The 26,620-nt window shown below is 45.3% G+C and overlaps 1 protein-coding gene and 1 long non-coding RNA gene across 2 annotated transcripts in view; one reads left to right on the top strand and one right to left on the bottom strand.

Moving 5' to 3' along the window:
• Positions 1 to 17,138, bottom strand: part of ATXN10 (ataxin 10) — a 188,748-nt gene extending 171,610 nt beyond the window's left edge. The window contains exon 1 of the mRNA XM_003812385.5: positions 184 to 17,138. Within this exon, the coding sequence (XP_003812433.3) occupies positions 184 to 299 (116 nt within the window). The 5' untranslated portion in view covers positions 300 to 17,138. The remainder of the gene's footprint in view (positions 1 to 183) is intronic.
• LOC134730097 (uncharacterized) lies at positions 472 to 26,203 on the top strand. Its single transcript, XR_010111754.1, has 3 exons — positions 472 to 608; positions 4,068 to 20,122; positions 24,202 to 26,203. It is a non-coding gene; the product is annotated as an uncharacterized LOC134730097 (long non-coding RNA).
• The last annotated feature ends 417 nt before the right edge of the window (positions 26,204 to 26,620 follow it).

Genomic DNA, 26,620 nt, shown 5'->3' with positions numbered 1-26,620 from the left:
CCCACGAGCACGAGGCGGTGCCTGGGAGTCGGGAAGCCTGGGTGGCGCTCAGGCAGCCCGCGCAGGCCTCGCCCTCCGCGTCTCCAGCGAGGCGGGGGCGGCGCCTGGGTCCAGGCCGGGGCCGCCGCGGGAGTCCCGGCCGCCCTCCCCTGCCCGGGGCAGCCCCCCGGCCGGACCCGTTACCGGTTCCGCTGCTCTTTGAAGAGCGCCGTGAGCGCGCGCAGGGCCTCCAAGTCTTGGATGGGCGCCGGCACCATGACGCCCGACAGCCTGGCAGGCGGCGGCCTGGGCGCCGCCATCTTGCCGCTCACAGCTGGGCCGAGCCTGACGAGGAGGAGGAAGGCGAGGAGGAGGAAGGCGAGGAGGACGAAGGGGGAGGATGGCGAGGAGGGAGGAGTAGGATGGGAGGAGGAAGGGGGAGGCCTCGCCCTACACAGCCCTAACCGCCGCCGCCGCTGCAGCCCGCGCTGCCCTGAAGCTGCGCCGCGGCGGGAGAGCTCTAGGCTGAGCCCAGACTCGCCTCAGGCGGGAGGAGGAGACGGCGCCGCGGGGGAGGGGGCGCCGGCGGAAGTCCCGCCTGAGGGGAAGGGGCGCGGCGGAAGTTCTGGGTGAGAGCGGGGAGGGATGCTGGGGGTGATCGACTGGGAAGCGTCGCAGACGGGGCTCCTCCGAGGGGAGGGGACGCCGGGGGGAGGGGGACCTGTGTTGATGTGGCCGTAACAGGGTCTCGGTCTTGGGAGCGGGTATCGGGAACCAGAGGTTCACCCTGAGAAAGAGGGGCGCGTCCTATAGGAGGGTGCCCGCGGACAGAGGGGTCTCCCCCAGGGGAGGGGATCCGGGGGGTAAGGGGCCTGTGGAGGGTGGGGCCGTAACAAGGTCTCGGTCTTGGGAGCGGGTATCGGGGACAGAGGTTCACCTTGAGGAAGAGGGGCCCTCCAGTGGGAGGGGGCCCGCAGACAGAGTGGTCTCCCCCAGGGGAGGACATTCTGGGTGGAGGGGACCCTCTTGGGAGGAGACGCTGACTGAGGGTCTCGGGAACGAAGGGGTCCGGGCAGAGGCTCCCCCTGCTAAGGCTGAAGACCTTGATCCCACTGCTCAAGTGGGTTGATCAGTGCCCCCGCCCGGGTCCACTGGAAGCTGGAGCTGTCTGTCACTAGCTTGCAAGTCTCAGGCCCTGAAAACGCACTTCCCAGTACTTACTGATCATTGCTGATCAGTACCAGACCACTTACCAGGCACTTTGCCTCTAGTGAGTATACATTGCTCCAGCTCCTCAAAGCCTTAAAATACCGTTCGAAGTCAAGAAGCTAAGTTACACAGCAATAGGGTTAGAATTGTTTTTTTTCCTAAGGGAAATGAATATATTTCACAGGAATCAGACAAGGCTTCTCTAGCTGGTGTTGATAACTCACATATTTTCTTTCCACTGCCCTTTATTACAGTGTATATACTTTCAACAAAAATTGTTGCTAAGCCCTGCGCTAGGTGCTGGAGATGTAAAGATTAATGAAAGATAGTTCCAAACCTGAAGGAACCTCACAGACTATTGAGAAGGAGAGAAGCAAACATAACTGAGTATAGTTGTGAACTGCTATAACTGTACAAATTGCTGTGGGACCACTTAAAATATATAAATACATACCCTTTACATTCTGCTTGGAGGGTAGGAGTGTGCTTATAACATGGCGCTTTTAACATTCTTTGCTAAATAAAATGTAAAGATACCAAAAACACCACCAGAGTATGCAGAAAAAGTGAATCCTGGCGGGGCAAGGTGGCTCATGCCTATAATCCCAGCACTTTGGGTGGCCAAGGCAGGAGTATTACTTGAGCCCAGGAGGTCGAGGCTGCAGTGAGCTGTGATCACACCACTGCACTCCAGCCTGGGTGGCAGAATGATACCCTGTATCAAAAAAAAAAAAAAAAAAGGAGGGAGGGAAATGAATGCTGCTGCACAAGCAAGTTACTTGATATTGTCATTCAGTTTACCCATTTAATTAAGTATGTATTTATTCATTCCACGAATATTGCTGTGTACTATGTGCCAGGTATTAGATCACTTATTAGTAGCAGTGCTCAAGACAATGCAAAATGTTTAACACTCCTTAAGCTAGCAGGGCAAAATCTCTTAATTTTCCCTTGAGGAGCACAGGATAGTAAAATGTACTTGTTATGCACCAAAATCCTGATCTTTAGGCCAGACACGGTGGCTCATGCCTGTAATCCCAGCACTTTGGGAGGCCGAGGCGGGCAGATCACTTGAGGTCAGGAGTTCAAGACCAGTCTGGCCAACATGGCAAAACCCCCTTTCTACTAAAAATTAGCCAGGCATGGTGGCGGGTGCCTGTAGTCCCAGCTATTTGGGAGGCTGAGATAAGGGAATTGCTTGAACCTGGAAGGCACACGTTGCACTGAGCTGAGATCATACCACTGCATTCCAGCCTGGGCAACAGAGGGAGACTCTGTCTCAAACAAACAAACAAAAAAACCTGGCCTTTAGTTTTCTTATTCTCAAATGTAACAACATTCCCAGAAAAACATTCCCTATAATATTCATACTTCTTGCCTGGAATATTGTAATATATTCCTGATTGGTCTTTTGGCCTCTGCTCTTGCTTCCTTACGTTTTAGATCCTTTAAAAAATATTTCAACATTTAACTCTGCCCAAAACCCTCTAAGGGATTTCCATTTCACTCAGAGTAAAAGCCAAGTTCTTCCAATAGAAAAGCCCCTAAATGACCTGCCTCCTCCTTCGCCATCACCTCCAGCCCCTGTGGGCTCTAATCACATCTACTAGCCTCTTCCTCTTCCATTGTGCTTCAGCCATACTGACCTCCTTATTGTCCTCTGTCTATTTAAAAGGAATAAGCTGAGGTAAAATCAATATAAAGAGTTTATTTGGGCCAACGTGAGCACTGCAGTCCAGGACACACATCCAAGTTGCCTTGGGGAGTGCTCTGGAGAACGAAAGAGAAGCTCAACTTTTTAAAGAAAAAAGGACAAATCAGGAGAGAGGGTGATTTAAAAGGTTGTTTGTCATGAATTCGCATTGGTTTAAGAAATAATGTTGGTTAATGATTGGCTGTACAATGTTGAACTATAGATTGTATGCCATTGTGTAGCTAGTTGACATCAGTTCGTCTAGAGGCCAAATAGAATGTGGCTTCAAGAGGTAATTGGGCCAGGCATGGTGGTTCATGCCTGTAGTCTCAGTGCTTTGGGTGGCTGAGGCAGGAGGATTGCTTGAGCCTAGGAGTCTGAGACCAGCCTGCACAACATAGTGTGAGACCCCCCATCTCTACGAAAAAATTCTTAAAAAATTAGGCATGGTGGTACATGGCAATAGTCCCAGCTACTCCAGAGGCTGAAATGGGAGGATTCATTGAGCCTAGGAGTTGAAGGCTTCAGTGAGCTATTACCTCACCACTGCAGTCCAGCCTGGGTAATAGAGTGAGACCCTGTCTTTAAAAAATAGTAATAATTCTTTTTAAAAAGAGGTAAGTATTCAGCTCAAGGAGGAGAGACATGATTGGTGTTTCATTCCAGTGCTTCTCTAGGCCCGATCATTTAACGGAGATCATATTCCTCAGATAAAGTTTTGTTTTTCCTTTTTTTTTTTTTTAATTCCATAACTCCACCAGGAAAAGAACGCTCCTGCCTTAGGAGTTTGTATATGCTGGTGTTTCTGTTTTTGTTTTTGTATAGAACAACTCCTCACAAACATCTCCATGACTTGCTTCCTTATTTCCTTCAACTACCTGTTCAAATGATCTTTTAACAACCTTCCTGATCAATCTATTTAAAATTGTAACAGGCTACCCAAATTCCTGATCCCCAGGAATTTTCCGCATAGCACTTAATACTTGATATATAACTTACTTTTCTATTTTGTTTATTGTTGCTTATCTATTTCACTTACTACTAGAATGTAAGCTCTACAAGGGTAGAGATTTTTGTCTCTTTGGGTTATTTTTGTATCTCCAGCCCAGCACCTAGAAAAAGACCTACTATGTGGTAATTGCTCAATAAAAGTTGAATTAACAAAGAATATGTTTAACTATATCAGCAGAGGCCGGACGCGGTGGCTCATGCCTGCTCACGGTTGTAATCCCAGCACTTTGGGAGGCGGAGGCAGGCAGATCACCTGAGGTCAGCAGTTTGAGACCAGCCTGGCCAACATGGTGAAACCCCCATCTCTACTAAAAATACAGAAAAAACTTGGCCAGGCATGGTGGCAGGCACCTGTAATCCCAGCTACTCAGGACGCTGAGGCAGGAGAATCACTTGAGCCCGGGAGGCAGAGGTTGCAGTGAGCTGAGAGCACGCCATTACACTCCAGCCTGGGTGACAGAGCAAGACTCCATCTCTAAATAAATAAATAAATAAATATACATATATATATCTGCAGAAAGGAGAAAGGAGATAGCATGCCTCTAGAAGAAGTGCAATAATCCAAAAAGTACAGAAAAGGAGGCTGATGGAAAAAGAAGAAAAATTATAAGGGAAAAGATTAAAACAGAGAGATTAACAGGACAGACAAAAAGTAGAAATACGCATAAGAGAAACGAAAGGAAATTAAACTGGTCAAACAGTGGATGTTATTGACTGCCCAAAATCGACTAGAGGATTTCAACCTTGACTGAATTGACAGAACCAAGTTAATATTTCACTAGGGCTAAATGACATTGTTAATGTTATATAGCTGTTTGACTTAGACAAACCAGATGAACATGCCACCATGTTGATGTACGTGAATTCAACTTCAAATGAAATTTGTGATATAAATTTGTACCTTGAGCCCACTGCAGAAGAATTGAATCAGCAATGACTCAGTAATCAAGAAGGAAGTAAATACAAAGAAAAGAAAAGGAAGGAAGGCAAAAAAGAAAATCCGAGAAGAAAGTAGATGAGGTGCAAGGCAAAAACAGATTTGGACCAAAGTGCATATGATTTTGGCAAGGAAAAGAGAGAGGAAGTAAGTGAATACTGGTAAAGAGAACAGAAGATGAGGCCGGGTGCGGTGGCTCACACCTGTAATCCCAGCACTTTCGGAGGCCAGGGCGGGTGGATCGTGAGGTCAGGAGATCGAGACCATCCTGGCTAACAAGGTGAAACCCGTCTTTACTAAAAATACAAAAAATTAGCCAGGCATGGTGGTGGGCACCTGTAGTCCCAGCTACTCGGGAGGCTGAGGCAGGAGAACGGTGTGTACCTGGGAGGCGGAGCTTGCAGTGAGCTGAGATCACACCACTGCACTCCAGCCTGGACAACAGAGCGAGACTCTGTCTCAAAAAAAAAACAAAAAAAGAGAGACTGAGTAGAAGATAAGTGACAAGTGGATAGAAAAATGTGTGCTTCTGCTGGCTTTTCTGTTGGAAACTTCCTTCTTAGCATCTCTGCCTACAATGCTCTTGCTAGAAAGCTTTTGTCATATATCACCAACTCCACAAGATCTCATGTGTTCTTCAGAAGAATCTCTGGTCAGCCTGTGCCTCTCTTTTGGCACTGACTTTCCATAGTCAGCCTGTGCTATAGATGTGTGTTTATGCCCTCCTCTTCCACATCTGAGGTCCCTCAAGGCAGGGATTTTCTCATCTTCATCCCAGCCCTGTGCTTAGAAGCAATGCTATCAATATCTGTTGAATGGAAAACTCTGGAGATTGAGAAAAAGGAGAAAAAAATAACAGAGTAGTGTGCTTGTTCAGAGCAGGGATTGGCACACTATCACCTATGAGCCAAACTCTTCCCGCCACCTATTTTCATAAATAAAATTGTGTTAGAAACTGTCATAGTCATTCATTTACATATTCTCTGTGGCTACTTTGACACTAAAGTGGCAGAATTGACTTGTTGTTACAGAGACTGTATGGCCTCCAAAGCCTAAAATATTAACTATATGGTTCTTTTTAGAAAAGGTTTGCCAACTTCTGGTAAAGAACATGAGCTCTGGAGTCAGACAGACCTGGGTGATGTGAATCCCTCTTTTATCTCTTAGCACCTGAACTTGGACAAGTAACCATCTCTTTAAGCCTTTTTTTTTTTCATTTGTAAAATGGAATAGTAATAGCACCTATTTAATTAAATTGTTGGGAAGATTTGATGATAGTCAATTCAGAGTCTGTCATATGTTTAGCTTAGTTCAATACGTGTTAACAGCGAACTGTGTGGTGTAAAAGTGAGAAAGTAGAAAGAACGAAGTGGGCAAGGAGATCAAAAGCTGTTAGGTAGTTGGGCAAATGAGAAACAGTAGGAAACACGTAGGAAATCGTGAGTAGGGTCAAGATATAATTGGTAATAAGTGACTGACAATAGACTACCGGTATTTGAGGTGATCATTCTGATGTTAGTAATAGTTGCCTTGTGGGGATCAATTATTTTTATGTAATTTGTAAAGTTATTAAGCTATTCCTTATGATTGTTACCAATCCATTTTACATTTTATTTTTCATATTTCAATTTAACCAGAAGATTTGAGCATCTATCATGGACTATATTAGAACCTAGTCTTATGAAGATGAATAATATAATACCTCAGTCATGAATAACCTCTGAGTCTATTAAAGGAAAACAGAAATATATACTGATAAGATAGCATAATAAATCATGTCAGAAAAAAGATGTATAAAGAGCTAAGATGCTGGAGAGATGAAGAAATACAACTAGAGAAACCATGTAAGCTGAATCTTAAATAATTGTATGAGCACTAGACAAACAAAGGTGGAAATACATTCCAGAAAATGAAGCACCAAAATATAGCCTCAAACCAGCTGACTTTATATATGGTTCTACCAAACATGGAGAAAAGATGTAATCTCTGCCTTATACAAGAAGCTTCATAAAACAGAAAAAGCTTCACTTCTGGTAATGTCACGCCAAGTTATTTAAAGCTATCCTCTGAATGAGAAAAACTTTTATTTTAAACCCAAATGAAATATTTCAAAAACCTCTTTGTCACCTGGTTGATCCAAGGAACCAAAACACCTGAATTGGGATTAAGACAGACCCAAAATGGTGGCACATTTAGACATATGACAGAAGCAAATGAAAACCATCTTTGGAAGAATGTGCCATCCTAAGCATCAAATTATTTCTAAAAATACTTCTCAAATAGAGTGAACAACACAAAAATAACTCACTCTACAGGGAAACCAGAAATTATAAGAACCAGCAGAAGCAACATACAACAGAAACTGATCCACAAAAACTTAAGCTATTGGAATGGAACATGGCAATGACACAACAGGTTTACTATGTTCAAAGAAATAATTCGGCCAGGCGCAGTGGCTCACGCCTGTAATCCCAGCACTTTGGGAGGCTGAGGTGGGCAGATCATGAGGTCAGGAATTCGAGACCAGCCTGGCCAACATGGTGAAACCCCGTCCCTACTAAAAATACAAAAAATTAGCCGGGCGCGGTGGCATGCACCTGTAATCCCAGCTACTTGGGAGGCTGAGGCAGGAGAATTACTTGAACCCAGGAGGCAGAGGTTGCAGTGAGCCAAGACCACGCCACTGCACTCTAGCCTGGGCAACAGAGTGAGACTCCATCTCAAAAAAGAAAAAAGAAATAGTTCAAAAGTCCAAGCAAGGTATTGAACTATAAAAAGTGAAATAGTGTATTTATATAATAAATAAATAGAAATTCTGGAACTGAAATTAGAAATAACACAGTAACAACTCAATTGATGGGATTAAAACAGGTTAGAGAGACCTAAAGAGAGAATAAATGAACTGGAAGATTTAGAAAGAAACTATCTAGAATGAAGAAATTAAAATACAAAAAATACAGAAGAGCTAAGAGATGCAGAAAATAAGTTGAGAAAGTCTAACACATGTAACTGGAGTCTCAAAAGGAGAAAGAAACAGGACAGAGGCAATACCTAGGAGAATAGCTGAGAATCTGCCAAAACTGATGAAAGATTCCAAACCACAGATTCAAGAAGCTCAATGAATAGAAAGCAGAATACACGAAAAGAAATCTAAATATAGACACACCATATATTCACTTCTAGTGAAGTTATGGAAAAAGACAAAGACAAAATCTGATAAGAAGCCACAGGGGAATAAAAAGACAGTTTATTTTTAAAGGAGTGAGGATTCAGTAAGCTGTATCCTCCACAGAAACACTGGAAACCAAAATAGTGGAATGCTATCTTCAATGTGCTGAAAAATAAAAATAACTGCCAACAGATCCATGGTAAAGGAAATACAAAAGAGTGTGAATTAGAGACAAAAACAATCCCAGATGGAAGATGAGAGACACAGAAAGGAATAAAGAAGACTGAGAATGGTATTTACCATCCGCTTCATCTAAATGAACATCCAAAGTACAAAACAATCATAAAGCAACAATGTCTCATAGGGTTTAAAATAAAAAATTAAAATATTCATGACATGGCTCTGCTCCAAACCATCATAACACTACCTGGGACTTTTGCCTTCTGCTGTCCCAACTAGTGACCCCAGGACTCTCAAAAGACCACCTCTGTAGGAACAGGCCCAGGTTTATCTCCTGCCTAAGGACTTCCTCTGCCTTACACTTCCCAGCAGCCAAGATCACAGAAAGTCAAAGGCCAGCAAAGAAAGAAAATCCATTGACAGGAAAGAAGGGAAATCCATTGAGAACAGTCTGTAAAAGCCAGAACGGTTTTTTGTGAAATGAGCTTTGTCAAGTCAATCAGTACCAAACAATATTTGGATATTATTGGCACTTTGTGCTCCCTCTGCCTGAACTGGGAATTCCTCTATTAGTTTTGACATTATCTGGTATTGAACCTCACTTATAAACATCTGGTAGAAAACTATGGAAAAGAAACTTGCAAATGCCATTCTGAATGGGGCCATCATTGAGACAGTGGTTTAGGCCAGGACTATTCAAAGTGCTCTGCGGACCAATTCATGACAAGCTTCCACTTCTGGGTAAGATGGACAAAGACCCTACTTGGTGACCCCCACACTTATGTACCCCATAGTAAATAATCATAAAACCTAGATATACTACAAAAAACCACCACCTGAAGGGCTTGAGAGTGAACAGACGCAGACTCTGATGAGGAGCGCCTCCTCACTTGGAGGAAGGGAGATGGGGAGCTATACAAGTAGGTTCACATCTACGTAGCTTTTAGCCTGGGACTAATTGTAGCACGTGGATGTGCACAGCAATGGTTGGGGGCACATGTGCAAAACTCTGCATTCTTTCTGGCCTGGGGAAACATAAAAGTAAATGTATGAAAATGTGAACACTGAAGAGAATGGGAAAAATCCCAAAAGAGAAAGAGCCAGAGAGGGTGCTGTGGTTTGAGTGTTTCTCCCATCCAAAACTCATGTTGAGATTTTAATCCCCAGTGTGGCGGTATTGGCAGGTAGGGCCTTTAAGGAGTGACTGGTTCATGAGAGCTGTCCTCATGAATGGATTAATCTATTCATAGAATAATGGATTAATTGGTTATCTTGGGAGTGGGTCTGGTGGCTTTATAAGAAGAGGAAGAGAGACCTGAGCTAGTACCCTCAGCCCCCTCACTATGTGATACCCTGCACTGCCTTGGGACTCTGGAGAGAGTCCCCTTCAGCAAGAAGGCTCTCGCCAAATGCAGCCCCTCAATTTTGGACTTTTCAGCCTCCGTAACTGTAAGAAATAAATTTCTTTTCTTTATAAATTACCCAGTTTCAGATATTCTGTTATAAGCAGCAGGAAATGGACCAAGATAGAGGGGATCCCCAAATTAATTATATCCGTATAGCTGACTGCCCACTTAATAAACCTTATCATGTGGTGTAGACCCAAAGCAGCTCAACTAAATACAAAAGATCTGACGCAAAACTGGAACTGCCCCTGAAGAAATAGAGTTTTCAGCCCAAGCCCACATAAGAAAATTGTCTATGAAAACAAAGGAAACAACACTCCACAGAGGAAAATAACAGAATCCAGAATCCCCACAGCTTACTATTAATAGTATCAAAATACAATCCAAAAGTTACCTGAAATACAAATATGAAATTAGAGAACATTCTCAAGAGAAAAGAAAATCAAATCCATCCATGAGATGAACTAGATGTGAGAACTGACAGATTTTAAAGCAACGATTGTAACTAAATTAAATGAGGTAAAACAAAACATGACTTCAGTGAATAAAAACCTCAAGAGAGAAAATGATCAATCTCAGTGAGAAATAGAAATGATTAAAAAGGGCTGGACATGATGGCTCACGCCTGTAATCCCAACACTTTGGGAGGCCAAGGCAGGCAGATCACTTGAGGCCAGGAGTTCAAGTATGAGCACCTGGCCTAAAAAATATATATATTTTAAACAACAAAGAGAAAGAATCTCAGGGACCTGTTAGAGGATATCAGATTTTCAAATATTAGTGTAATTGCAAGGCTAGAAGGGCAGGAAAGAGAAAACAGGATCCCCCAAAAAAAGTATTTGAAGAAATAATAGCCAAAATTTTCCAAATTTGGTGAAAGGTGGAATCTTGCAAATATAAGATGCTAAACTAACATCAAACAAAATCAACATAAAGAAGCCTATGCTAAGACACATCACACTAGTGAAAGTCAAAGAAAGAGAGCAAACAAACATCTTGATAGCATCAACATAAAAATGACATACACAGAAAAACAATTATTGATTCATGACTGCTTCTTATCAGAAACCATGGAGTCCAGAAGATAGTGGAACATTTGTAACCTCCTGAAGGAAAAAAAAAACTATCAATCAGGAATTCTACATCCAGAAAAAATATTATTATAGAATAAAAACAATATAAAGACAGGTTCAGATAAAATAAAACTAAGAGATGGCCTCACCAACAGAACTGTACCACAAGAAATGCTAAAGGAACTTCTTCATGCTGAGGGAAATTATATCAGATGGAAATTCAAATCCTCAGAAAAGCTGACAAGTATTAGACATGGTAAATAGCTGGGTAAATACAAATAATTTTTCCCATTTGCATTTTTCTTCTCAATTGTTTTATAAACCATATAATGGTTCATAGCAAAAATTAAGCATATTCATTTGAGGTGTATAATGTATGTAGATGTATTACATGTAACAACAATAACAAAGGACAGAGGGGGATACTGACCTGTAAGTTCATTGTATATTACATTCCTTAGGGTAGCCATTAAAAAATATAAGGAATTATAGCTAAGAGGCTAATGGGAAAATCAAAATGTAATTCTGAAAAGCATTCAAGTGAGAAAAAAGAAGAGGAACTGAAAGGGGGAATACAGAGAAGACAAACAGAAAACAAAGGCCAGGTGTGGTGGCTCATACCTGTAACCCCAGCACTTTGGGAGCCCAAGGCAAGAGGATCACTTGAGCTCAGGAGTTCAAGACCATCCTGGGCAACATTGTGAGACCCCATCTCTAAAAAAATTTTTTTAAAACTTAGCCAGGTATGGTGGTGCAGGCCTTAGTCCCAGCTACTTGGGAGGCTGAAGTTGGGGGATCCCTTGCTTGGAGGGCAAGACTGCAGTAAGCTGTGATTGTGCCACTGCACTCCAGCCTGGATAACAGAGTGAGACCCTGTCTCTAAATAAATACATAAATATAAATAAAATGATAGACCCAGCCCAATCATATCAATAATTACAATAAAGTATAATGGAATAAACACTGATTAAATATTAGATATTATCAGCCAGGCACAGTGGCTCATGCCTGTAATCCCAGCATTTTGGGAGGCCAAGGCAGGTGGATCACCTGATGTCAGGAGTTCAAGACCAGCCTGGCCAACACGGTGAAACCCTGTCTCTACTAAAAATACAAAACTTAGCCAGGCATGGTGGTGGATGCCTGTAATCCCAGCTACTCGGGAGGCTGAGGCAGGAGAATTGCTTGAACCTGGGAGGCAGAGGTTGCAGTCAGCCGAGATTGAGCCACTGCCCTCCAGCCTGGACAGAGCCAGACTTCATCTCAAAAAATAAATAAATAAATAATAGGCTGGGTGTGGTGGCTCACACTTGCAATCCCAGCATTTTGGGAAGCCAAGGCAGGAAGATTGCTTGAGCTCAGGAGTTTGAGACCAGCCTGGGCAATGTGGCAAGACCCTGTCTCTGCTAAAAAGTTAAAAAAAAAAAATTTGCTGGTTGTGGTGGTGCACACCTGTAGTCCCAGCTACTCAGGAGGCTGCGGTGGGAGGATTGCTTAAGCCCAAGAGGTCAAGGCTGCAATGAGCTGTGATCGTACCACCGCACTCCAGCCTAGGTGACAGAGCAAGACCGTATCTCAATTTAAAAATAAAAGGGCCAGGCTAGGTGGCTCATGCCTGTAATCCCAGCACTTTGGGAGGCCGAGGTGGGTGGATCACTTGAGGTCAGGAATTCAAGACCAGCCTGGCCCAACATGACGAAACCTTGTCTCTACTAAAAATACAAAAATTATTTGTGCGTGGTGGTGCACACCTGTAATCCCAGCTACTTGGGAGACTGAGGCAGGAGAATAGCCTGAACCTGGAAGGCAGAGGTCGCAGTGAGCCGAGATTGCACCACTGCACTCCAACCTGGGCAACAGAGCAAGACTGCATCTTGAAAACAAAAACAAACAGAAAATAATAAAAAGGGCATATTGTGAACAACTTTATAATAATAAAGTTTCACAAAACCTATGTGAAATGGTCAAATTCCCTAAAAGACACAAATTACCAACTCATTCAAGAAAAAATACAAAACTTAAACAGTCTGATAATCAATTAAATAAATTGAACTTATAAATAAAAACCTTCCCATAAAGCAACCCCAGGCTGACATGGCTTCAATGATAAATACTATCCCTCATTTAAGGAAGAAACAACACCAATTCTACACAAACTCTTTCAGAAAAGAGAGAGGGAACACTTCCTAACTTATTTTATACAAGGCTATTATTACTCTGATTCTAAAACCAGGCAAAAGCTTTACACACACACACACACATATATATACACACACACACACACACACACACAATCCCTGCAGACAGGCCGGGCGCGGTGGCTCACCCCTGTAATCACAACACTTTGGGAGGCCAAGGTCGGTGGATCATGAGGTCAGGAGTTCGAGACTAGCCTGGCCAAGATGGTGCAACCCCATCTCTACTAAAAATACAAAAATTAGCTGGGCATGGTAGTGGGCACCTGTAATCCCAGCTACTCGGGAGGGTGAGGCAAGAGAACCTCTTGAACCTGGGAGGCAGAAGTTGCAGTGAGCCAAGATCATGCCACTGCACTCTAGCCTGGGCAACAGAGCAAGACTCCATCTCAAAAAAAAAAAAAAATCTCTGCAGACCAATATTCCTAACTATCATAGACACAAAAATCCTTAACAAAATATTAGCAAATTAAATCAAACCATCTATAGAAAGAATAAGGCATCAAGACCAGGTGGGGTGTATTTGGGGAATTCAAGATTAGTTTAACTTCTAAAATGATTTAAAAGTTTGGTGAATCAATATGATTCACCATATTAATAGAATAAAAAAGAAAAGTGTATGATCATTTCAATAGATATGGGGAAAAGCATTTGATAAAATTCAATACCCTCTCAATAAAAACTTCCAGAAAATTAGAAATAGAAGGGAACTTTCACAACCCGATTGAGAGCGTCTACAAAACAAAAACAAACCAAAATTTACACCTCATATCATACTCAATGGTGAAGGACTCAGCTTTCAAATAAGATCAAGAACAAGGCAAAGATGTCTGCCATCACTATCTTCGGTATTTTACTGAAGGTCCTAGCCAAGGCTGGAAAAAGAAATAAGAGACAAACAAATTGGGGGGAAAAAAGTGTATATAGACAGTCCTAATGAATTTATAAAAACACTATTAAAACTAATAAGTGAATGTAGCAAGTTTGCAAGATACAGGTTAATATATGAAAAATATCCAGCACTATATTTCATGAAAGATATACAAGACCTGTGCAGTGAGAAACACAAACCATTACAAAATGAAGTTGAAAAAGACCTATTTCAATGGAAAGATACATCATGTTTGTGAGTTGGAATACTCAATATTGTTAAGATGTAAGTCCTCTTCAAATTGACCTATCCATTTGGTATAATTCCAATTAAAATTTTAACATGCTTTGTGAAAAGATTTTGAAAATCTGATCTTAAATTTATACAAAAAGGCAAAGGACCCAGAATATCCAAAACAATTTTGAAAAAGAACAAAGTTGAAGGCCTTAAACTATTTGATTTCAAGATACTATAAAACTACAGTTATCAAGATAGTGTGAAATTGTCATGTAGATCGAGAGAACAGAATACAGAGCCCAGAAATAAACACACACTAACAAAGTGTTAAAAGCAAAACTTTAGCTGAATTAAACTGAATTGAATTGAGCAAAGAATGATTCGTGAATTGAAGAGCCTCCTGAGCCACAGTAGGCTCAAAGGCACCAGCATAGCCACATGGTGGAAGAAGATTTATGGACAGACAAAGAAAAGTGACAGAAAATGGAAGTGAGGGACAGAAACAGCTGGACTGGTTACAGCTCAGCGTTTGCCTTATTTGGACATGGTTTGAACACTTGGCTGCCTTTGATTGGTTAAAACTCAGTGATTGGCACATTAGTAGGCACACGACTCTACTTAGGTTTTAGTTGACGATGTACAGAGAAACCCTTAGGCCGAACTTAAAATATGTAAGGAGGTAGCTTTAGATTAAACTTAACAATTCCCCTCTTTCGGTCATCCTCTCAATTTTGAGAGATTGACCAAAACTTTGTCATTGATGTTACTATCACCATCATAAATGTACTTAGTTAGTCTTGGAACCCACTGGGAAACAGCAAAACAGTGGGTTTTGTAAGTTGGGAACAAGGTCTTCAGGTTACTTTTTTGTAAAGGTTAGAGTAGAGGGTACATCCTGGAATGTCCTGTTCACAGGAAAAAGATAAAATCAGGTCTTTTCTAGGATCTACGTGTTTCATGAAAGTCTTAGTTTGATTACATCACATTTAGCATGAGTAACTCCATTTTGGTTTGTTCTGGTCTATTGGGGCTTAGTGCAGGAGCTCAGTCCAAAACAATGGCCTCCCATAATTTTCTTTTGAAATTCTCCCCTTTTGGTCACGTTCTCACTTAGGTGAGAGTGTGACCAAAACGTAGGGCCTTACTGCCACTCTCAGTTACCACCATTTTGGGCTTCTGGTCTCAGCACATCATTCATAGGTTATGGTGCCCTCATGGCCACACATTTCTTTCAGCTCTTGTCATTCCACCTGAAGAGAGACCATTTGACATTCTAGAGATGGCTGCATGCAGACATTTAAAACTTTTAAGAGAAGACAGCACACCAGGGAAACGATGATTATGAATATCAGAAAGATAATACCAAGAGTTTGGAGTATGCTCCTTAGCCAAGGTCCCCATAAACCAAACAAGCTAAAACCAAATAGATCAAAGCATCAAAGAACGAGCTAAAGAGTCTACTCACTTTAACTGAGCAGTCTCTTTGTTAATCCCCTACAACTGAATCTCTATAATACCAGATGTTATGTATTTCTCCATGGGCAGCAAGTGCCAGGAGCTCTATAGATACTTCTGTTTAGCCAGTAAGAAATCTAGAGAAATTCTATTATTTAGCATAACTTTCCCAAAAGAATTTAAAGTCCATTGTGTAACCACAGGCTTTAAGGTAGAATCTGCTGTGGGGCCTCTCATGAGGGATACATTTCTAATCATTGCCTCATTTACTCCAAACCATGCAAAAAGGACCTAACAAATGATGCCCTTCTAGAAGAGTGAAGACCTCCTGGCAATGTTCTCTTTAACCCATGAGGTGGGTAAACAGGAGTAGACCCATGTTGTCCTTCTGACTGATTATGAGGGAACATAATATACCATTCAAATTTCTCACCTACATTGGGCCTTCATCTTCCATCTGTCAAACCATAAGGTTATCCATGTACAAGGCTGGCTGCAAAATCCTTCACAAATAAAAGTATACCCCATGAGTACACACAACTGACCCCGACTTCACCTCTATTGCTCATGGAGGCATAAGCAAGGGGGAAAAATTTGAAAGATTGAGAGTCTCCTGATAGTAGAGGAATCTTGATTCATGATCTTGGGGAAAAGCTGTTCACATCAAGAATGTCATCTTCTGGGGAGACACTTCCCTGGTTAGTGTTACCTTAAAGTTTCCAAAGGGTGTACAGTTCCAGGAGTGTGGAGGGAACCTTTTGGGTTGTGAGATTATGAACCCAAAGTTCAAGGTCCCAGAGTTTTGCTGTAGTGTGGATGGCAAAGGCAGTCTATTTCTGATGTTCTCAGAAGATCCAGTCTTCAGGTTCTAGATTGTGGAGGGGTTGATTTTCCTCAGTCAGTGAACCACGAAAAGCTTTCTTTACCTGGAGAAAATGCACTGCAGCATAATGAGCCACCGTCATAACATCAGCCCTCTTGCATGGGAAAGCTTTTCTACAACCAGAAAACAGGCACTGAGGATGACATTTGAATGAAATCTGTCCATATTTATTTAAATGGCCCGTCAGGTAGTGGAATATACCTGACATTTTGATAGTCTTACCAGAAATATGGGTTTGACCGAAATGCAAAGTTAATTCAAATAGGAAATCAATAAGCTATCAATACACACCAATTAGAAAAAATAAAGTTTATGAGTGTCACTGAGGATTAGAGTAACTGGAACTTTTTTTTTTTTTTTAAGACAGAGTCTCACTGTGTCGCCTAGGCTGGAGTGCAGTAGCACGATCTCGGCTCACTGCAACCTCCACCTCCCGGGTTCAAGTGATTCTCCTGTTTCAGCCTTCCAAGTAGCTGGGACTACAGGCGCCTGCCACCACACATGGCTAATTTTTGTATTTTTAGTAGAGACAGGGTTTCACCATGTTAGGCAGGCTGGTCTCCAACTCCTGACCTCAGGTGATCCACCCACCTCGGCCTCCCAAAGTGCTGGGATGACACGCGTGAGCCAGGCCTAGAGTAACTGGAACTCTTACACATTGCTAGTTGGAGTGCAAATTGGTATGGCCACTTTGCAAAACAGTATGGCAATACCTTTAAAAACTAAACATTGCCAGGCACAGTGACTCACACCTATAATCCCAGCACTTTGGAAGGCCAAGACAGGAGGATTATTTGAGCCCAGGAGTTCAAGACCAGCCTGGGCAACATAGGGAGATCCTGTCTCTACAAAAAAATTAAAAAATTAGCTGGGCGTGGTAGTGCACACCTGTAGTCCCAGCTATTCAGGAAGCTGGGGCAATAGAATTGCTTGAGCCCAGGAGTTTGAGGTTATAGTGAGTTATGATGGCACCACTGCACTCCAGACTGGAGACCTTGTCTCAAAAAAAAACAAAAGCTAAACATACATTTACAACATGTCCCCTCATTTCCACGTATGTCTACACAAAACATGTACGTGAATCCTTACAGTAACATTATTCATAATAGCCCAAAACAGAAACAACCCAAATGTCCATCACCCAGTGAATGGGCAAGCAAATTGTGATACAGCCATATAATAAAATGCTGCTCAGCAATAAAAAGAAACAAAATACTAACACATGCAAAAATGTGGGTGAGTCTCAAAAACATCATGCTGAATGAAGGACATCAAGCACAAGAGACTGTGTACTGTATAACTTCATTTATATGGAATTATAGAAAAGACAAAACTATAGTGATAACATGGAAGACCAAGGTGGGTAGATCACTTGAGGTCAGCAGTTCGAGACCAGCCTGGCCAACATGGTGAAACCCTATCTCTACTAAAAATACAAAAAATTAGCCAGGCATTGTGGCGGGCACCTATAATCCCAGCTACTTGGGAGGCTAAGGCAGGAGAATCACTTAAACCTGGGAGGCAGAGGTTTCGGTGAGCCAAGATTGCACCACTGCACTCCAGCCTGGGCAACAGAGGGAGACTCTGTCTCAAAAAAATGAAACAAACAAAAAAAAACACACCAACAAACAAAAAAATTATAGTGATAACAGATAAGTAGTTGCATGGGGTTGGAGAGGGGAGAGGATGGGGTGTGAAGGAACAGGAGGAAACTGGCCAGGGGAAGGGAATTGTTCTCTCTCATGATGGTGATGGTGGTTACCTGTATACAGTTACCCTCTGGGCACGTACATGCTGGTGGATTACATTTGTAATCCAGCACTTTGGGAGGCCAAGATGGAAGGACAGCTTGAGGCCAGGAGTTTGAGACCAGCCTGGGCAACACAGTGAGACCCTGTCTCCAGAAAAAATTTAAAAATTAGCTGGGCATGGTGGCACATGCCTGTAGTCTCAGCTAGTTGGGAGGTTGAGGCAGGAGGATTGCTTGAGCCCAGGAGATCAAGGCTGCAGTGAGCTGTGATCGTGCCACTACTCCAGCCTGGATGACAGAGCGAGACCCTATCTCAAAAAATAATTAATTAATTAATTTAACAAAAAATAAAAGGTGAATTTGATTGTGTATGAATAATAGATCATGAAAAAAAAAAATCCAGGGCTGGGCACAGTGGCTCACATCTGTAATCCCAGCACTTTGGGAGGCTGAGGCAGGCAGATCACGAGGTCAGAAGATCGAGACCATCCTGGCCAACATGGTGAAACCCCGTCTGTACTAAAAATACAAAAATTAGCTGGGCGTGGTGGCGCGCGTCTGTAATCCCAGCTGCTCGGGAGGCTGAGGCAGGAGAATCGCTCTAACCAGGGAGTCGGAGGTTACAGTGAGCCGAGATCATGCCACAGCGCTCCAGCCTGGCGACAGAGCGAGACTCTGTCAAAAAAAAAAAAAAAAAAAAATCCAACAACAATAATGGTCATGAAGGATAACTCGTGGCAGACTTGCCCTCTTGCCTCAAACAACTAAAAAACTGAGCAAAATATACGGGAAACAGAACCCTTTCTCAGACGTTGATTAACAGGAAGAATAGGACTGGGATCCCTGAGAGAAAGAAATAAACGAGGTGATCTTTATGATCGCCCAGCCTTTCTGCCTGGACTCACGTTCCACATCACAGCACAGAAAGCAGGGGCCCAGGATAGCAAGACAATCTCAATGAATTAGGGAGGCAGAGATCACAGATTGCAAATCGAAGTGGCTGGAATTTCCGGAGGTGGAAGCTTTGTGGAGAATGAACTCCAGAAATCAGATAGGCATCTGCTTGGGTCTCGGACTAAATATTAAACTGTGCGTGCGCTGGGGGAGAGTCCACAGAACAAGACAAAGAACAACTGTCAGGAAACTGTAACCTTCACAATTCCCGGGGCTCACACAGGGCTAGGAGACATCGGAGTTCTGATTGTCAGAGTGGAGAGATGCTTGTGACATGGATATACCTAGAAAGCATTACGATAAAGGAAAGACAGCAGACAAAAAAGACTACATAGCATATGATTACATTTATATGAAATCCCTAGAAAAGACCAAAAACGATACAGGCAAGCAGTAGATTTGTATTTGCCTAGAGCTGGGAGTAGGAACAGGGATATTTGGCAAATGACCACAGGACACACTGCAAATAGACCACAAATGGAAATACTAGGGGTGACGGAAGTGCTCCAAAACTCCTTGATCGTGCCACTGAGTACGTTTACCAACAGTCAGCAAACTTCTTTTGTTTTTGAGACAAGAGTCTCGCTCTGTCGCCCAGGCTGGAGTGCAGTGGTATGATCTCGGCTCACTGCAGCCTCTGCCTCCCGAGTTCAAGCGATTCTCCCGCCTCAGCCTCTGGGGTGGCTGGGATTACAGGCATGTGCCACCGTGCCGGGCTAATTGTTGTGTTTTTAGTAGAGACGGGATTTCACCATGTTGGGCCAGCTTGTCTCAAACTCCTGACCTCAAGTGATCCACCTGCCTCGGCCTCCCAAAGTGCTGGGATTACAGACGTGAGCCACTGTGCTAGCCCCAGTCAGCAAACTTTTAAAGAAAACAAGCTCCTGTCATGCTAACCAAGCCCTGGTAGATATGGAGACCCTGACCATGATGTCAAGGGTCCATGTGACCAGTACTGCGCATGACAAGCTGGATTCTATCACACCTTTCCAGGTGCTGCAGCAATTCACCAGAGGACGGAAGTGGCACATCCGGGACTGAGAACTGGCAAGGCCAGAGGGCAGAAGCAAGTCACAAAAGCCAGTGGCCCAAACTCACATCATCCACCTCCATTGCACTGGTACGTGTCCCTAAGCTCACCTGTGGCCACCAGGTGGGAGTGCCTTAGGATCACAGGAAGAAGGAAAAAGGGCAGGCTTGGTTCACAGATGGAATTGCTTGGTGTACTAGTTCCTGGCGGCTGCAGTAACAAATACTCACAAATTTAGTGGCTTGAAACAACACACATTTAATATCTTACTGTCCTGGGGTTCAGAAGACCGAAATGGGTCTCACTGGGCTAAAATCAAGGTGTCCATCAGCTCCTTTTTTTTTTTTTTCTTGAGATGGAGTCTCACTCTGTCGCCCAGGCTGGAGTGCAATGGTGTGACCTTGGCTCACGGCAGCCGCCACCTCCCAAGTTCAAGCGATTCTCCTGCCTCAGCTTCCCGAGTAGCTGGGACTACAGGCTCATGCCACCACGCCCGGCTAATTTTTGTATTTTTAGTAGAGACTGGGTTTCGCCATGTTGGCCAGACTGGTCTCAAACTCCTGACCTCAGGTGAACCACCCACCTCGGCCTCCCAAAGTGCTGGGATTACAGGTGTGAGCCACCGCGCCCGGCCCATCAGCTCCTTCTGGAGACTCTGGGGGAGAATGTTTCCCTGTCTTTTCTACCTTCAGAGGCGTCCACACTCCTTGGCTCATGGCTTCTTCCTCCAGTTTCAAAGCCAGCCACACAGGGCTGAAGGGCTGAGTCTTTCTCACACTGCCATCCCTCTGGTTCTTTGCTTTCATTATCACACCTCCTTTCTATCTCTAACATGAACTCTCCTGCCTCCTTCTTTTTTTTATAAGATCCCTGCGATTACATTGGGCCCACCCAGATAACTTAAGATAATCTCCCACTTCAAGATCAGCTGATGAGCAACCTGAATCCACCCCCTACCTTGTAATTTAATATATTCACAGGTGCCAGCTCTTAGGATAGAGACCTCTTTGGGAGACTGTTCTGATGACCACACTCAGTCTGCAGGCACAAGCCAAAAGTGGAATGTGGCTGGATTGCAGCCCCATCCAGGGATGGCTTTGAAAGCAGCAATAAGTTGAAATCTTAAGGGACAGAGTTTCAAGGGTTGGGCTGGTCATCTATTTCACAAGGAAAGAGAGGTGGCCCAAGGTTGGAGTATATAGAGATTCATGAACAGTGGCAGATAGCGTGGTCAGAAGCCTGAAGATTGGGAATCAGATCTTGAGGAGAAAGAAGGTGTGAATGAATGAAGAGAATGGGCAAGAAGAAAAAAATATCTTTACGTCACAGGTTCATGCGCACCGGGGAGCGTCCAACACAGAAGAGGCATTCAACAACCAACAATGGCGTTAGCCACCAGCCTTTGTCCTTGGCCCCCAGGGAGCAGACACAATGTTCTCATGAATCGATTGGCTACAGTGGCAAGGATTGAAGCCGTGCATGAGCCCGCTGGCCTGGACAGCCACTCATTAAGACTGATCCACCCACTGTCACCATCAAACATTCAGCTTCTCCCCCTGCCCAATCCCGCTTCCTTTACTCTCCACTGTGATACCGAGAGAACTTCCCAATAAACTTCCTACACCCAAATTCTCTATCCTCCACATCCTAGGGAGTCCCAGCTGGGACAAGATGCTCACCGACTATTTGTTGACAGGAATTGAACTAACCTGCCTCCATTGCGGCCCAGGCCATCTTCCAAAGAGGGAGGGACCCACCTGAGGCACCCATCCAAGGCTGGTGACCCAAACCATGGTTTTCTCTTTTTCTTTTTTTTGAGATGGAGTCTCACTCTGTTGCCCAGGCTGGAGTGCAGTGGCACCATCTTGGCTCACTGCAACCTCTATCTCCCAGATTCAAGTGATTTTCCCACCTCAGCCTCCCGAGTAGCTGGGATTACAGGCACCCGCCACCACCCCCAGCTCATTTTTGTATTTTTAGTAGAGATGGGGTTTCACCATGTCGGCCAGGCTGGTCTCGAACTCCTGACCTCAGGCAATCTGCCTACCTTGGCCTTCCAAAGTGTTGGGATTACAGGCATGAGCCACCGCGCCCAGCCCCTGGTTTTCTCTTTAAGGACCCGTTTCGTCCCTAGATGATTGACCCCACAAATACCCCTACAACCTCTCTACCTCTAGGCCTCAGTCCTCTAAGCTCATCATCTATACCAAGGCTACTTGCCCACAATGAGGGTGAGATGCTTTGCTAATGCTGGCATCCCGAGCACAGATGAGTGGGCAGCCCTTGAACAGGTGGAGGTGGATAGCAAGGGACAGGTGGCTAGCAAGAGAGGACATGACTCTCCTGCTGGGGTCTCCGCTGACCCCCCACCTAAGCCAGAGTGCTCTGCGTTCTGGGTCACTGAACTCTGTGTCTCCCTTTGCTGACACCTACACAGTCTGTAATTATTCAGTGGAGTCACTTATTTCCTTGTTTGTTGCCTGTCTGTCCTAAAACATATGCTTCATGAGGGTACGAACGTTGTCTGTCCAGCTTGTGGTTCTATTCTTGGCACCAAGCCTGGTACCTGGCTGTGTGGACTCAGGGCACACATGTGAAACCCCTCGTTTTCCTACCTGCTGGCTGTGGAACATCAGGCAGGTCAAAGTCACTCCATCTCACTGAGCCCCAAGTTCCTCACCTGCAAAATGAGAATAAAGGGGTGTTGGCACAAGGATGAATGAGATAACACAGCCACAAAGCACTTGGCACAGTGGTCACACATAGAAAATGCATTTCCAGGCCGAGTGTGGTGGCTCACACCTGTAATCCCAGCACTTTGGGATGCTGAGGCAGGCGGATCAGAAGGCCAGGAGTTCAAGACCAGCCTGGCCAACATGGTGAAACCCTGTCTCTACTAAAAACACAAAAATTAGCCAGGCCTGGTAGCACGTGCCTGTAGTCCCAGCTACTCAGGAGGCTGAGACAGGAGAATCGCTTGAACCTGGGAAGCAGAGGTTGCAGTGAGCCAAGATTGTGGCACTGCACCCCAGCCTGAGCAACAGAGCAAGACTCCATCAAAAAAAAAAAGAAAGAAGGAAGGAAGGAAGGAAAGAAGGAAGAAAGAAAGAAAGAGAGAGAGAGAGAAAAGAAAGAAAGAGAAAGAAAGAAGGAAAGAAAGAAAAAAGAAAGAAAGAAGAGAAAGAAAATGCATTTCTAGGTAGGGGAGCACAGCGCTCTGGGCGTCCATGCCTGCGCCCTGCCCTGTTCCTTTGTGAACTAGAAGGCAGAGCCATCTGCCAGAAAAGATGTCACCCATTTGGAATACATGCTGGGAAGAGGAGGAGGCTGAGAGCATGGGGTGAGCAGCTGCCTCTGGGAACCATGGCTTTGCAGGCACCAAACATCCTTGGTGCGGGCTCTCTCCCACCAGAGTGTGGAGGCTAGCATGGGATGGGGGAGACAGGTGCTGTGTAAATCCCTGGCTTGAGTGCTGCGGATGAGCAGGGCGGAAGGACAAAAGGGCCAGGCATGTGAGGGCACTGGCAAGAGGGTGGCTGGGATGATGTCCCCTGTGGTCCGGAGGCCCAGAGATGGGGACCCGGGGTGGCTGGTGTCCACAGGAAAGTGCAGGGAGCTGAGATCAGGACGAGGTCAGGGGGTTTGGTGGGACGGAGGCGTGAGAGGCCTGGCGGCGTCGGAAGTGGTCAGGGAGTGGGATCTCGGAGTGCAGTTGGAACCTTCAAGTGATGACAGGGCCCAGGGCGTGGGTGGCCACAGTGAGCGGAGGTGAAGGTCACTGCCCAGCAGGTGTGGGAAGGGCAGCCCAGCACTGGCAGCCCCCCGAGGCTTTGCGTGCATGGTTCCTGGGTTCCATGCGGCCCCCGATGACTCACAGGTGTGCTTCTGTGGCCCTTAGTTCTCACCCTCACTTCCTGCTTCTGTCTACCCTGTGAGCAGCGTCTCACCACCACCAAACATTGCTGAACAGGACTTATTTTCTTTATACCAAATCCTTCCCTTTTTTAACCACCCTATCATTGTCTTCCCAAGCCCCCAATTTTTATGTCACTCATTTCCTCCTCTTCTTCGCTGGTTTGGCTCCTCCCCACCCCCAGTCTATTACAAATCCTCATGAATTATTTTGTCCATAACATTTCTAAGCTAAGTGTCCTTCTTTCCAATTTCAGAGCTAAAACCATGCCCAGGAACTGGCGTCCCAAATCTAAACAGTGAGGCTTGAGAAGCGGGCTGGATTCCACGGTGGGCAAGTGTGCAGAGGACATAAGCCGAGAAGAGGCCCTTGGAGAGGACAGAAATAACAACATCGTAGGCAGACAGTTGTGGGTTCTGCCAGTCACGCTTTCGCACAAGTCACAGCACTCAGCCTCAGTAAGCGGAGGAAAATAACAGAAAACAAAGTTGGAAAGCATGGCTGAGGAGAGGGAGATAAACCGAGATAAATCCTAAAGAGTGGTTGAAATAAGCTACCGACAGGCTTGACCCGCAGCAGGTGCCTGACTCTGCTGGTTCCCAGTCCAGCCCCAGCTCAGGTGCACAAGGCATCTGGGGGACTGCCAGCACTGCACAGCCCTTTCCATACCTCCTGGATGGTGACCTTTACCTCCGTTCCACTGTGGCCACCCATACCCTGGGCCTTGTCACCTCTCGAAGGTTCCAACTGCACTCTGAAATCCCACTCCCTGACTGCAGCTTCCGAAGCTGCCAGGAAACTGCCAGCTTCCAGGCCAGCCACTCAAGAGCCTCCAAGACTCACTTTCCTCATCTATAAAATGGGGTTTCTAATATCTGCTTTGCCCAGCACACAGAGCTGCTGGGAGAATCAAATATGATTATGTATATGAAGATACTTCACGAATGATGACATTCTAGTAAGCTAGCAAATAGTTGTCCCAGCCATACCCACTGCCAAATGGGCCACTCAGGAGATCCAAGGAGATCACTCTGCCGCAAATGCTATTTTATTCATATCATTCAGGACCTTCATGGTGGAGGCTTGTTGACATCGGCTTGTGGTTGAGAGGAGCTCCGGAGTCAAGCCGTCTGTGTCCAGATCCCTGCCTCAAATGCTACCAGCCATGTGAGCTGAGTGCATTATATAACTTCAGCATGACTCAGCGTCCACTTCTGAAAGATGGGATGGACGATGGTGACAGGGTCATCCCATTGGGTCATTGTGAGCATCCAACGAGAGGGCATAGGACAGTGGCTGGTAAGTGCTCATAAACTGTTAGCCAGCCGGGCACGGTGGCTCACGCCTGTAATCCCAGCACTTTGGGAGGCCAAGGCGGGTGGATCACCTGAGGTCAGGAGTTCGAGACCAGCCTGGCCAACATGGTGAAACCTCGTCTCTACTAAAAATACAAAAATTAGCCGGTGTGGTGGTAGGCACCTGTAATCCCAGCTACTTGGGAGGCTGAGGCAGGAGAATCCCTTGAACTCAGGAGGCGGAGGTTGCAGTCAGCCAATATCACACCATTGCACTCCAGCCTGGGTTACAGAGTGAGACGCCATCTCAAAAAAGAGAATAAAAAAACCTGTTAGCCATTATTATGATCACACTGTTCACAAGTTCACCCCACTACCAAAAAATGGCCACATTCCACCCACTCCCCACCAACCAAAGGCACAAGCACCTCTGTCATCTGCTCTGTCAGGATGGTCACACATCTCGATGGCCTGGACCATGAGCCAAGGGTGGACGTTCATCCAGAGTGGCCCTCGCTTTCCAACTTTGTTTTGTTATTTTTGTGCTGTATAAAAACCCCACTGCTGCAGACAGTACTGCCCAAACAAACTGTTGAGTAATTAATGGTTCGACCATTTTTTAACCTCGGCTTCTAGGAGGGGAGATATTTGTACACGACCTGGGATGTCAGGAAACAAGACCAGGGGCTTGAAGAGGGTTGGGGCAGGTCTCCCGGCTGCCCCTCTGCAGCCAAAAGCCTCTCATTGCTCCCCAGATGTCTGTTTCTGCCCCCAAGTATAGCCCATGCCTTGCCCCGCACCTGGGAGGCTCTCTAGCCTCTCCCCGTGGGCCCTGCCAAGGCCTCCCTCCAATGCAATGCGAGTTGACACTGCCGTCAGGCCCTCTCCAAGTTAGAACCCCACACCCAGCCCACATTTACCCTGTGCGTGGACACACACCTCCTTGCTTTCTTTACCTTTATGATGAGCGCAGTGATTGGTTTTGAACAAGTCTCCTCGTCAGGGTTGTGTATGTTTTAAAGCTGTCTTGTGGCCGGGCGCGGTGTGGTGTAGGGTATTAAAGTGGGGAGATACTCGCTCACAATCTGGAGCGTGAGAGGGCGACAGGCAGGGGACCGCAGAAGGGAAGGGGGGCGCATTGCGGAGGCGGGGGCAGGGCGGAAAGAGGCCAGGGGCCGTTCAGCAGGTTAGCACGGAGCAGGGTGGGACAGTGCTGGAGGAGGAAACGCACCCGGCGAGGAGCCGCCGCGTCCCGGCCCTGCCAGCCGCCATTCGAGGCCGCGCACCGCCACCTGCTGGGCGCCCGGGGAGGTGCCGCCTAGCCGCACGTGGGTCCCAGCGCAGGCGCCACGCAGCAGCGGAGTCCACCTGGGCAGGTGC

This window comes from Pan paniscus, chromosome 23 (genome assembly GCF_029289425.2).
Source record: "Pan paniscus chromosome 23, NHGRI_mPanPan1-v2.0_pri, whole genome shotgun sequence".
NCBI classification, from domain to species: Eukaryota; Metazoa; Chordata; class Mammalia; order Primates; family Hominidae; genus Pan; species Pan paniscus.
Note: the sequence above shows the minus strand (reverse complement) of the source record. Positions and strands in the feature narration are given on the sequence as shown.